General features: G+C 37.8%; 1 protein-coding gene across 1 annotated transcript in view; it reads left to right on the top strand.

The window, feature by feature from the left end:
• Positions 1-13,655, top strand: part of EYS (eyes shut homolog) — a 916,770-nt gene that overhangs the window by 864,627 nt on the left and 38,488 nt on the right. Inside the window, exons 43-45 of the mRNA XM_054819879.1 lie at positions 5,058-5,240; positions 11,234-11,400; positions 11,587-11,731. Of these exons, the coding sequence (XP_054675854.1) occupies positions 5,058-5,240; positions 11,234-11,400; positions 11,587-11,731 (495 nt within the window). The remainder of the gene's footprint in view (positions 1-5,057; positions 5,241-11,233; positions 11,401-11,586; positions 11,732-13,655) is intronic.

Here is a 13,655-nt window from a genome sequence, read left to right as displayed (position 1 = left end):
AAGGGCATTTTTCTGAAGACTTTTGTACAGCTTGGAAGACTGGAAAATACAATGCTTGGTAGTAATTTGCAGTCCTTTTTCAATATTGTATTTGCAAAAATATGAGCTGGTATTTAGGAGAACTGAATAATACTCATCCCACAGTGTATATGGCTGCTGATCTTGGAGTCGGACACTGAGCTGATAACTGTTCACAGTTAGTCAATGATAATATAAAAAAGTGGATTATCTGATTGTAATTCTGTAGCCTGAAGTCTTCGTCTCTTTCTATCCCTTTCATCTGTCTTGGTTTTTTGCAATGTATTGTAAAGCTGTGGTTCAAGATGTATTGGCAGTGAACGCTGAAAGGAACATTAATTTTAACTCATAACAGAAAATTCAAAGATAATGAAACCATTATTCTCTTTCTTCTTTGTCAGTTTAGTCTCTCCTCTTTGTTAAGATTTTTTTCAAACTATAGTTGATTTTTTTTTTACCTCCCACTTTTATGCTCACCTCTGATAAGATGTACAACATTAGGGAAGTAGGTAGCCAACCACATTAATATATTTATATAATGGGATAATTTGTCATTATTTGTTTGTGAGGCAATGGGACATATCATACCTTATTACTTGTTTAGTACTGGGAATGCAGAAGAGGACAATGATGAATGGCGTAGGACTGACAGAGAGACACGGGACAAGATCAAGGACAAAAAGTTGATAAAAGGCTTCAGTACTCTGTCAGAGCAGCGTGTGGTTTAGGCCCAGTGTTAATTTGGAGTGTGTTTTTTGCACGGCTCATAATCAGAGCCATTGGGACACGTCTGTTCTTTACCACTTCAGACTGTACATGGCATGAGCAAGAGTGGAAATCAGCGTGGATGGCGTCTAGGTAGGAGAAGCAAAATAAACCAATATGGTTAGCTGTGACCTCTGCTGTTTCAACCAGCCCCAAAAGTTTTGCAAATAAAGTTTTGAAGGACTGTGTTTCAAAGAAAAGAGGGCTATAAGATTGTACAATTTTCTGCGCAGTCTTGGCTCCATAGCTTTATAATGAAAAGAAAGAGAATAAAAGGAAAAGGTGGAGTTATCTGGCTTGATCACTGTATTTTTCACACAGGGTAATTAATTTTTTCTAAAGAACTGAAGTTAAAAATATGTAAGTACAGCAAACTAGTCTGTATTAAAATCAAACTAACAAAGGTCATTGCATGAAAGATATCTCAGAGATTGAATGTTTTACATCAATGCATGTTTACTGACAACCGTTAACTTTTTGATGTGATTGGATAAAGATCTCTTGACAAATAATACTTAGTGTAGAGAAGAAACCTGATTTAAAATGTGGTATAAAATCTATAAGCAGCAGTCCAGAAACAGATAAAATATGGAATAGCTGTCAAGCTAGACATACTGAATTAGACAGAAATATAAGCTTTTGATTCAGGATTAATTAACATCTCTAAATACATTTTACTCTCCAGAGACCAGCATAGGGAGGACTATTTACAAACATTTAGTGCATGTACCTACCTGATAAGGATAGGGTAGTTAATTAGGTACTGCATCAGACTTTTACTAGTTGTAAGAAACTGCTTCAACACTGTGGAGAAAACTGTGAAGAAGTAAACTCAGATAATGTGTCATGGTTTTCATAAAACATGCCTCTGAGGCTCCTCTTGCCTTGTACAGTATTTCACCATTTGATGACCACATGCCTCATATAGGTATAGCTCCACAGGGTGGTCACATTTCAGGTAGCACCCAAGCACCACGCACACACAAGGAGGATCAGCACGCAGGGAAGCAGGGGTGGGGTATGACGGCTGGTTAACAAGTGCTGGCAGTGCTTCCACGAGTCAACAATAAAGAAAGGACAGTCTGATTAGGGAATTTGAAATTCCCCAAACCCATCGGTGGGTCTTGAGTTGCTCATCTGGAGAAGAAGACATGCCCTGCTTCCCGCCAGCCTCCCTGATAACAACCGTTATGCAAATTTTTGTGTGCCCAGGTATTAAGTTTAGCCCGCTATTAGTGATTTACTGGATTTACTGTTTTGACTTAGGTGATTGTACTACCAATTTGTATGTGTTACTGTGCCGTTATTCTGAGATAAATTGTTTATTGCAAAAGCTGTTGGCTGTTGGTGTCTGTTACCACGTCTGGAACCTATTGCACGGCAGGGATGTCTTAAGCCCCTACGATGCTGGAAGTGTTATTGAATGTACTTCATGGCTATGGCAAAATGCACAGTTAGAACTGGATGAAAAGACCAAAAAGAGCTGAGAGGAGATGCTCAAGTAGTCAAAAATGGACATTATTTATGAAAATTGCTTCTTGTCAGATGTTTTGAAAGGGGCTGTGCTCAGGCACCTAGGGGGAAGAAATTAAAAGGTCAATTTGCAAAGAATGTTTAGTGATTGTGCTCTGACCTGGAGTTCACAGATCTATACTCAGTTCTTCAATCCACTCCAGTCTGTGTGCAACTTTGTGCAAATAATTTAGTTTCTGAGTGCCCTATAGTTCCCATTCTTTAATAACAGAAAAAAGTGTTTATTTCACAGAGAATGAGTGCAGAATTTCTAAATCATTTAGCTTTCATGGCTATGAAGACCAAAGGCAAAGAACATGCAGAACTGGAAAGAGTTGCAGGATAGAGAGAAGACAGGCTTCATCTCACCTGATTTTAGAAGTCTGTAATACTTCACTCTGACTTACAACCCAATGCTACTTCTGCATATGGATACATGATGGCTAGTTCTGAATATGGATATATAACAATTTTCTGTACGTTGTGCACCTGGCCAGTGGGAGTAGCATCCTCATACTGTCCAGGTCCTTCTGTTGTTGGTCACCTTGCAGGACATTCCTTTGTCAATGTTCAAATATATCTTTATAGGGAATGCTGAAAGGAACAAGTAGAAAGTAACTCTCCAGTTAGAAAGCTCCAAGAAAACAGCTGAGACAATGGCATACTTCATCCTGGGAATAAAGTGGTTTACTCTGCTGGGAATAACTTGTCAGGAACAAACTCTTCAGTGATCTCTGTCAGCAAACCAAATTACCTGGTTCTGTAGAGGTACATGATAGAATTTGCCTTTCCCCTTATAAGGAGAAGAAGAAAAAGACAATAAAAGCAAAGGTCTCCTCCTTTATTTTAAAATCTTCTTGTCTCTTAAATATTTTGTTTTATTAAATAAATAGAAATAAAGAAACAAACAAAAAAAAGAAACAGAGGAAGAAAACTTCTTATTAAAGGAGCTGCCTGTCTGTCACAGCTTCCTGAGAAGCAAAAACTGCAGAATTTGAGCCTCACTCAGGCACGTTCAGGTGAGGGAATACTAGTGGGCTGCAGCCAACACCAAATTTAAATATGGGAGAGTTGTGGTTTTCCTCCGTTGCACATGACTCACAAAGGTCTGAGACTTGAGGTTGCATTCAGTCAAATGAGGTTGAGAACAAACTCATTGCCAGTTTTCTTCGAATTAGGACAAAACCACTGTTTCATATGGAAATTTCCTGGCTCCCATTTTAGATCACAGAAGAAGGCGTAATGTGCCACACGTGTGAAGTAGGGCTTAATAAATGGGACGGCACAATCTGTATTGCAGCAGGTTCCAAGTCTGTGCTAGAAAAGGTTTGTCAGAGGCTACGTCTGCACCTTTTGCCAGATGCAGATACTAAGGCAGTGTCTGCCACTTCAGCGCCAATATAGCACGTTTCTCAGGTTGCAAATTTAGAAGCAGATCCCACAGACTAGAGATGGTGGTATCATTTCCACAATTACGTGTGAGTGTTTCTCCCACACTGTAATTAGGGCCAGATGCTTGAAGGTACTTAGGCTAATGTAGATTTACTTGGGGAAGGCTATAATTCTTTACTAGCAGTTCCCAATCTGTTTTCTACATGGTGCAGCTATGTATTCCTTCCTCCCCCAGTCCCTCCTACTGCCTTCATTAGTAAAGCTGGATCCAGCCACCTTTGTTGCTCAGGTTGGCTGGAGATAACTGCTTGAATCTTTTCAACCTAGCCCCATACCCAGTCTTTCACGATTAAGCTTTACTCAGCTATTCTTCCTCTCTGTCCTGTTTTTCACTAAAACACATTATCCATACGAGGATTATGTTAGCTCTGCTCTGAGCATCGACTACAAGAATTGACTATGGCAGCCTGGCTACTGGGCTCCGGCAGGCAGTGCCTGGGGACGTGTGGGTGCGTAGCACCAGTGCTCTATTGACTGTTTACCAGATGCATGTATAGACTTGATTTTATTTGCTTTTTATTTGCTTTTATAATCCCACAGATTTTCTCAGCCTAAATTATAAACTTCTGCATCACAAAACCAGTAAGTGAATGAACTCGTAGCCTTCACAGCTTTGGAGGAAGCAGGGAGTATATAGCTGGCAAAGGTATTTTAGAAAAAGCTACATGATTTGTTTGGTCAGTGACCAACAGAAAGGAAATTTTCATTAAACTGAACCTAAATGACAGTTAAAAAAGGTTAAATAATTTGTCAGTACTGTACATTACACATTTCTGGATATTCTATTCCTGAATATTCAGACAGCTCAAATGATGGGGCAAATAATGTGAACAACAAAATTCATGTAGGTCCTATTCACTGCGCTGCAAATTCATCCTTTTATGATATTTCATTTTCTTATTTCTCTACCTGTACTTCTCTACCTTGTACTCACTTCCACTCAGATGCGCGTCAGAGATGGCATTGCTTTTAACAGGGGAATTTCTTTGTGTGTTTTCTTCTATCTGAATTTTGAGTAAATATTGCAGTGTACTTCTATTTGTAACAATGCTATCTAGAATCCAGGAGATGGCAGCAGCTGCCAATAATTCAGTTGTAAAAGAAGCCTATCTACAAAAGCTGAAAAATAAAGAGATTATACTCACAGGAAAGCCAAACTATATCTGCATGTGTGTAAAATATTATAACACATCAAATTATCAATATTATTTATTAGTTTTTAAGTTCTAAAATGGGTTTTAAATACAACTTACAAATATATATCTTAAAGAATTTGCCCTAACACTGGATTTTATTTTTTTTTAATGCAGCTATTAATATTAGCCGGCCTAGTTTCAGTGGCACAGATGTTTTCGGCTATACCTCATTCCTAGCTTATTCTACCATCCCAAATATCACCTTCTACTATGAATTCCGCTTGAAATTTCAGTTGGCAAACCACCACTCAGCTTTAGAAGACAATTTGATTTTTTTCACTGGACAGAAGGGCCAAGGTAAGCTTTAATTTTGTTAACTATCCTTACAGAATTTCAAATACTTATTGGGCAAGTAGAATAAAAATACACACAGCTTTTTCTTGATTTTTTTTTAAGGATATAATTTCATTAGGATGAAAATAATCTCTTAAATACTTCATTGTTTTGTAAACACACCATAACTAATGAGATTGTATAAATGTTTCTTTTCATTAAGGAGAAATATAACTGCTTCCAGTAATTACACTTGAAGTAACATATTTCTGAACAAAATAAATGGAAACCAGAAGATTAAGGTTCTATTTTCAGTTGTAAACATAAATTTCATTATTGATTACATTTATTTGGTGCCCAGTTTTGAGAGTTGCTGCCTCAAATCTTCCACCGATACTTTCTTTATTGAAAAATCAATGCACCCACCCAACGTGCCACAGCCATCCTGCCATTTCTTCTTCCTGTGTCCTCAAACGACGTGCCGCAGGAGCAGCCATGAATTGCCGCTGCTGTCACAGTGGCTGCATTCTGTGGCCAACGGGACTCTCAACACTAAAATCCAGCCCTGCGGCAGCCAGAATTGGGCTCTGTGTTATTTACGTAAAATATGAGACCTAACCCCTGAGATCACTCGATGCAAGTTAACCCAAAGTAGCTATGAATAAGTCGTGCCACAATCTGTATAGCAAAGTATTCAACTTGGCCTGATTAACACAGCTGAGAAGCAGGTTGTATAAATCTACTTTATACAGGTTACATAGATCTACTTAGTACAACATTGGTACTAAGATTTTAGCAATACTTCAGGTATCTCTTCACAGCACCCCACCATGGCAGGTTGACATGGCTTCAGCATAGAAGTGGGGTAAAATAGCAATACTACTTGTGTTCCGTCGATCTTAGCATTACTGTCAGCACAGGACCCATAATATTGATGAAAGTTGAGAAAAATTTAATGAAGTATTAATGCAGACTTAAAGCAGTCAGGGTAGAAACCTATGCTTAGTAGATCATAGGAAACATATTACTTATTTTTACCTTAATTGTTTCTGCAATTGGAACATGAGCTAACTTTTGGATTTGGAACTGTCCTCTGGGATTGTTGAAGCTGAGGAGGGAGGTTTGGTGATGTGTCTTAAGATCTAAACCCATCACAGTAGGACAGCGATTTAGGTACATAATATTAAGTCTACTGCCACAGTAGATGCTTTACCATAGCCAAAGTATCACATGAGTTTGGCAGGTATGACCCACTACCTATGGGAACCCTACACTTTGCTGTAACAGCATCAGAAAACTAATACTTCAGGAAGATGAAAGAGGGGAGAAATTCCTATCAGCAGTTTTAAGATAGTGAGGTCCCAAACTACATTATTAAAAAACAATTGGGGGTGCGGGGGGGTGCTTATGCAGTTACATATACATTGCACAAAACAGCTGCAGTACGTGACTTCAATAGGATACAGGCTATCCTCCATTTTCTGTGGTCATACAATCATAGAATGGTTTGGGTTGGAAGGGACCTTAGAGATCATCTAGTTCCAACCCCCCTGTACCCCACAGGCAGGGACACCCTCCACTAGACCAGGTTGCCCAAAGCCCCATCCAACCTGGCCTTGAACACTTCCAGGGAGGGGGTCATCCACAACTTCTCTGGGCAACCTGTTAATACATTTCATATTTTCTTAGATTTTGTTTTCTGTTAAATTTCTTTACTTAAGTTCCTGTATGCTCTGGGGCTTCTTCCCCTTTCCCCCTGTGGTAGACTGTTAGTCTGTTGCAATGCAAACTAAAACATGTTAGCTGTCGTGGTTTAACCTGGCAGGCAGCTAAAACAACCCCACAGTCGTTCCCTCACTCCCTCACCACAACAGGATGGGGGCGAGAATCAAAAAGAGAAAGGTAAAACTCGTGGGTTGAGGTAAAGACAGTTTAATAAGACAGAAAAGGAAGATGATGATGATGATGATGATGATATAATGTAATGAATAATAATGTAAAAGCAAAAGCAAATCCACCTGTATCGCTTGCCCTGTGAATATTTAGATAGCAGTGTAGTCTGAAAAGCAGATTTGTTGCCCGGCGTGCGATAAGCCAGTTCTCACACACGCAGGAGAGAGATTGCTTTTTATTCAGGCCTGGGTGCTTGGTGGTTTCCACCAAATCAAGCACACCTAGTGCCGGCTCTCTTGTCATACTTAGACACAAATGTGACAAAGTAGTACCTTCCCAGTTACAATGGTTAGTTCAGGTTTCTGTGCCTAGTACGCAAACTGGAACGCGTGCTCGGTTCTCGTCTCCGCCTTTACCTTTTGAGTAGGTGGTATAATTTGGGTAGGGGGTTCATGGGTCGGTGGTCGCAGATCCCCCTTCCAGAATTACCTTTCCCCTAGTCTCCCAGTGCTTTTGATAATTCCAACTGGTTCCTCGGGGTCTGGTGATCAACTAACAATTCATCAGTTACGCTTCTACCTCTTGCCAATCACTTCTTAATTGGTACATTGTTTGTATTAACATCCCCTAAGGCAGGGGCAGGACCACCCAATGCCCGTCCTTAGCAGTACCTAGCAGCTCTCTGCAAAACTGTCTGTAACACCCTTATCTGTGCAAAACTATCTGCAACATCCTTAACGATGGAAAACTACCTGTGACGTTCTTAACCACAGAGTCACAATTCACTTTTAAATTCGATGCAGGATATCAGCAGTACTGCAAAAGTGTGGCAGCTTTTTTCTCCAGTTTCCATAAAACATCACCCATATTTACTAAATTCCAGTGCTTCTTCCCCTCTGAGTCCAAAATATGATTTTTCAAATTTTAGATGGGTTCAGGCTGATTACATGCTAACTACCGTTGCTTTCAAACTGGAATAAATAAAACTTGTCCTTTCAAAAAACTTCTAGTGCTTTACTTATGACAGAAGAGGTAAATATGTGTATGTATAAATGCTGATGTGCTCATTATCAGACAGGAAAAAAAAAAAGAAGTCTGAAAGGAGAAAACCTATATTATTCATTTGACTAGAAATAAACTATTTTCAGGAAATAGAAAAACAATGAATATAAAAGTCTTCAAAATTAAAAGCACTAAACCACCGATGATTTCAAAGAACACACATCTAACGAGGAAAATGCTGCCTAGGGTGCTGTTTGCAACTCAAATGAGAGATTATTTACATGTACTAAACATTTTCTCTCAGTGTAAATTATTCTTAAAGAATGTAACTGGAGTCCTATATTGCAGGACATTTAAAACTGGTATGTATAAAAGTGTGCTTTTTCAATAGCTGCAGGGTTTAAATACAGGACAGTAAAAATAGTATAAAATAGATAATTCCAAGTTTCATTTGCTGCCCTCTTGCAATAAAAAGGTACTGTGCTTGTTGTCTGCCTGTCCCGTGTGTCCCTGTCCCCCCCAGAAAAACCCCTTTCTTTTGAAGGATTTCTGCCAATGGCAGCATATGTAGTCCTAAATGTAAAGAAATTATTTACTTGAAATATTCAAAGAAATTAGTTCTAAACTGAAAGTTTAAGAACACTTCAGAGAATTAAAGCTGTTCTTCAGTAACTTCAGTGACAAATACTCTAGAGCTAATAACAGATACAAAAGCAGAAAAACCAGGAATTTTTTACTTCCAAAAATCCATCTATTAGTGTATACTCTACAAAATAACCACTGTTGGTTTTCATAGCTAAGATATTTAAGTCACCTAACTTACAACCTTGAAAGTGTAAAATATTAACGTTTCGGATCTGATACCATTTGCAATTATGTTAGTGTAAGAAAAACTGTCAATAAAATTATGTTGCTGTAAGACTAATGCATAAGTAAAAATCATCCGTTATTGAATCCCTAAATAAGTGGATCAGAAATCAGCAAAAAGATTGTCAATTTAAGATTGTCAATTTAAGATGACCTGATTTCTTTGAAGCCTACTTGGAAGTCTGTTTCCCTTTCCATTCCTGGTACAGACAAGGAGTAAGACAAAAGAATCAAAACCCAACAAAACAGTTAAAAGCTGTCTCATTTATGCAGACTATTAATTAGCACTATCTTCACCATCAGGTTGATTTTGTAGAATGCTGACACTGTTGCATTTCTTTTATGTACTTCCCTTCCAAGGAAGTGTTTTAGAAATCCAGACAGCATTTTAAATTACACTTTGTCTTTAAAGTGCTTCCCCTAGTTTTGCAGGCCAAATCACATAAATACGTTGTGGACACTACTGAAAATAGCAACTTTAGTAATGATTAAAAAAAAAAATTGTTATTTACAGTTTGGAAATCCTTCACTGGTAATGTGCCAGTGTAACTGAAGGCAATGGGGTTTCATTTAGCCATGAAAAAATCTTTGCCATAAAAATAAACAGTGTTTGTGTTCCACTCAACTGAATTTAACTGCACATTTTGTACAGAGGCTGTGTATTCAAATTATTTGGAGAATCTTTTTGTATATATTCATGTTGCATCAAAATAGTAACTGTATAGAAAAATCAAACTTCTGTACAGAAAAAGCAGAGTAGTGTTTCCCCACCCTCCCTGCATTGCTAATGCAGCACGTGAGGTAAGGGGAATACGACAGTTTTGGCCATGAAACAGCAGTATGCAGAGCTTCAGTGGGAGGATGAGATGTATGTATCATTGCCTCTTGTGAGGAAAAGCCCACTTTATCGTTTGCAAATGAAGCAAACTGCCCATGCACTTGGGGTGGAGGCATCAAGACACGTGTTTGAAATGAGGGCCACTGTATGCCACTGCAAGAACAAATAAGACATCTTCTCTAAAAAGAATACAAAATAAGATAGCTTTATGAAAACAGAATAAAATAGCAAATAAAACATAGTTTACAGGCATGAAATTGAGCACTGAATTGCTTGAATTCACAGGAGAATTACAGAAAGAATTTGATGGCTTTGGATTTCAATTCAGCACATCCTAATCCAAGACTGAGAACATTCTTCCCTTTTATTGTTGTTTGTATCCCAGTTCTTTTACCATACTAAGAGTTCATGCAAAAGAAAGGGTGGGGTTTGTAAAAAGAAACCAGTTGATCATGCTTTCTCTGACTAATGGTGGTTTCACTCTTGCCTACATGAGAAGAGGGATTGAAATGCCTTCTTAGATGCCAGCGTACAAATCCGTTTACTTGTATGATCAGGAATTGGTCCAAGAATTGAATTCTTACTCACAGGCTTTATGTCAGACTTAAAATCTTTCAAATGAGATTTTGTAGTATAGCACCTGAAAAGCACAGACTGCACTTGTGGCATGTAGTCCTAAATGTAAAGAAATTAAATTATTTACTGCAAATTTGCAAGGGCATGAGTTCTAACCTGAAAGTTTAAGACTTCAGAGAATTAAAGCATACAGCTCTTCTGACCAGAGAAACTTGAGTAACAAATACTCTAGAGCCTCCCTAATGAGGGGCAGCTGCCATAAAGTCTCCAGGCACTCTTGGGTCAAGGGCAGCTGACTGAGCTTGTTAGAAGCTGCTGGAGCTTCCTCAGGCCAATATCCCTGTTGCTCCCCTTACCTCGTAGCACCAGATGCTCTCAAGTTTTGAGGCTATTAAAGTGCCTACCATGAAAGCATACCAGAATAGAATTAAATCATGGGTTATTCTCACTTGCAATGTGGAATTTCAGTTTGCCTTTTTTAAGATTTTGGAGAAAGGTGAAGATTTAATCACGTTGCAGGGGGAGAGAACAGCAATGACTGCTAAATCCCCCAGGCTCAACAGGTTTTGTGGATGTCACTAAACTACCGTGAAAAAGAACTTCCTTCAAAAAGCCCGTAAATATGTTCAAAATCTCTGCAGTTTCTATTTTAAATCCACAAGAATACTGGAAATAATATTACAAGTTAAACAGAGAATATTAAAAATACATATAAAATGTAAAACCTTCCTGGCTAAAATTTTCCTAAACTGATGTATTTTCAGTGGGTTTGGAGAATATTTTATGCATCAATATTCACTAAATCCTAGAATAAGTACTTATTCTATTTTTGTCTTTTCAGGTCTGAATGGAGATGATTTCTTGGTGTTAGGCCTCCATAATGGCAGAGTAGTATATAGCTACAATCTAGGTTCTGGTACGGCAACAATCATTAGTAAACCACTTGATCTGACACTTGATATTCATGTCATACATCTTGGCAGATATCTCCAAAAAGGCTGGCTGAAGGTAAGAAATTATTTCCTTTAGAAGGATAGCTTTTAGATTAAAGTGTTCTCTTTTTTTCACATTTTATATGGAAAGTTTAAAAATTACTTTTGTGTTTCCCTGTTAAGTTTAGAGGACTGCGTTATTAGAAATTCCTAAATAAGGTAAATTCCTCTGTTGTAACAAATATAAATATTTTATTGGAAGGTGGATGATCAGAAGAATAAAACCGTCACTTCTCCTGGGAGACTGGTTGGACTCAATGTCTTCAGTCAGTTTTATTTAGGAGGTTATCACGAGTATACTCCGGAACTCCTACCAAAGGGATCCAGATTTAATAACAGCTTTCAAGGTAAAGATTATACTGTTTTCAATTCCTTTTAAAACATGCATCAGATTGTTTCAGTTGTCCATGAAATAAAGATCTAAAATCTCTGTCTTACAAGGAAACAAACTAGAATCTTCTTGTCTGAGATTCCTGTGGCTTTTCCATTATTTCTCTATGATAACTAAGAAACATAATGCAAAGAGAGGCTTTGCAAAATATTTTTAATACTATATGTTTCTGATAAAAACTGAAGTTTGCCATGATATCATTTCTTCCTATCTGCCCCTGTTCTACAGCATGGCTCCAAAAGGCCTTCCTTTCTCTGAGGTAAAGTCATTTAGATTCTTCTCCCATCTAGCTCTGACCATTGTCGCTGGCAGTGCCGGTTTGGGTAGCAGGTTTTATGCTAAAAGCTTCTTTCTGATAGGACATCATGAAATCTGTTGGGGTTCTTTTTCCTGACATCAAGATATAGGTCTCTAGACAGGACCTAAGTAATTCCTGTTAGGAATATTTCAGCTATTTATCTAGCAGATAATAATTCCTACCTTGAAACTGATATTTGAAGCTCTGTAGAAATCTTCATTCAACTCCTATCAGTTGGATTAGCAATGAAGGAAAGGATTTGTTCACAATACTACTTTATTTGCATTCCTTACTTCCGTAGAAATAATGTACTAAATATTTGTGAGGTAAATTTCAGTTTAGTTTAAACACTGGAAAGTCTTTCAAATGAAAAGAAAACATTTTCCCATAGCAGAGCAAAGTTTGAGTTCTCAATTATAAAATTGGGGGCACATTATGAAAGGCAAGCATGGCAATAAAATCCACTTTCATACACTACTACACCCCATTTTCACTAAGACCACATAACTGCCTTACTTTTTCTTCTTACACATGAACTTCCTCAAAATCAAGTTTCTTATGGAGTAATCAACTTTTCACTCAGAAAGTCACATGAAATAACACTTCATCTGTCTCCATCTTTTCAGGAAGTGTAAGTTGAATAGTTATATTTTTCATAGCTTCTTAACAGCTTGCAAATCGGCATATCATAAAACATAATGTCTATGCAAATATTTTAAGTGTCAATATTTGTGAAGTATTTCTGGCTTTTTTTATAGACATGTTAATGTTTGGGATGACGAAGAGGAATCTCTGGTGCTTCACTTTAACTACAAACTTTTGCCAGTTTTACAGGTTCCTCATGTTGCAACTGTATTGTGATGGCCAAATTTCTACAAAAGCAGGATGAATATTCTTCCAAAAAATAAAAAATATTTCAATGTTCATATACTGTTAGTTAACATACTATTTATTGATTTTTCTTACCGTTTAAAAAGAAATCTCTACCTCAAAATTTTGTCAAACGTACCACGTAAACAGTTTTTTCTTTGTCCCTATCATTCACAGTATTAAGTCTACTATATTTACTAATTCATTCCATGCTCCAGTTCCCAGCAGCAGCTTGTCTCTATTCTCCAGAGCATATTGACTTTCAAGGAAGCTGCACTTCCCTATAACTGATTTCCTATGACATTTTCTTCTGTAGTCAGCACCTCATTTGTTCTTCTACCTCAGAAGTCTCCCCTGTTTCAGCTCTCAGCATCCTCAGGATCAGAAATAAACCTCCACAGCCCTTCTCCAGAGTGGCAACTGCAGTACCACTAACATAAAAGAAAATTTTGAACCATTTTACTTCAGCCAATCTGCAGCTATAGGGAGCTCACAGAAAAACTCTGGAAGTGACAGTCAAGATAAATTTATCTAGCACATAGTTGATTAAAACACTCAGACTTTTGGAAAGCTGCTGTTGGCTGCTTTTAAAGACATGATTTATTAAAACCATTTTGCTTCTAATACCAGAGTGTACCTCTCCTTTTGTCAGCAATTGCTATTGTATCAAGAAACACTGAGGTTAGCCTTGCTGCTGCAGACTAATTGTCCC

The sequence above is a fragment of the Grus americana genome, chromosome 3, assembly GCF_028858705.1.
Source record: "Grus americana isolate bGruAme1 chromosome 3, bGruAme1.mat, whole genome shotgun sequence".
Lineage (NCBI taxonomy): Eukaryota > Metazoa > Chordata > Aves > Gruiformes > Gruidae > Grus > Grus americana.
Note: the sequence above shows the minus strand (reverse complement) of the source record. Positions and strands in the feature narration are given on the sequence as shown.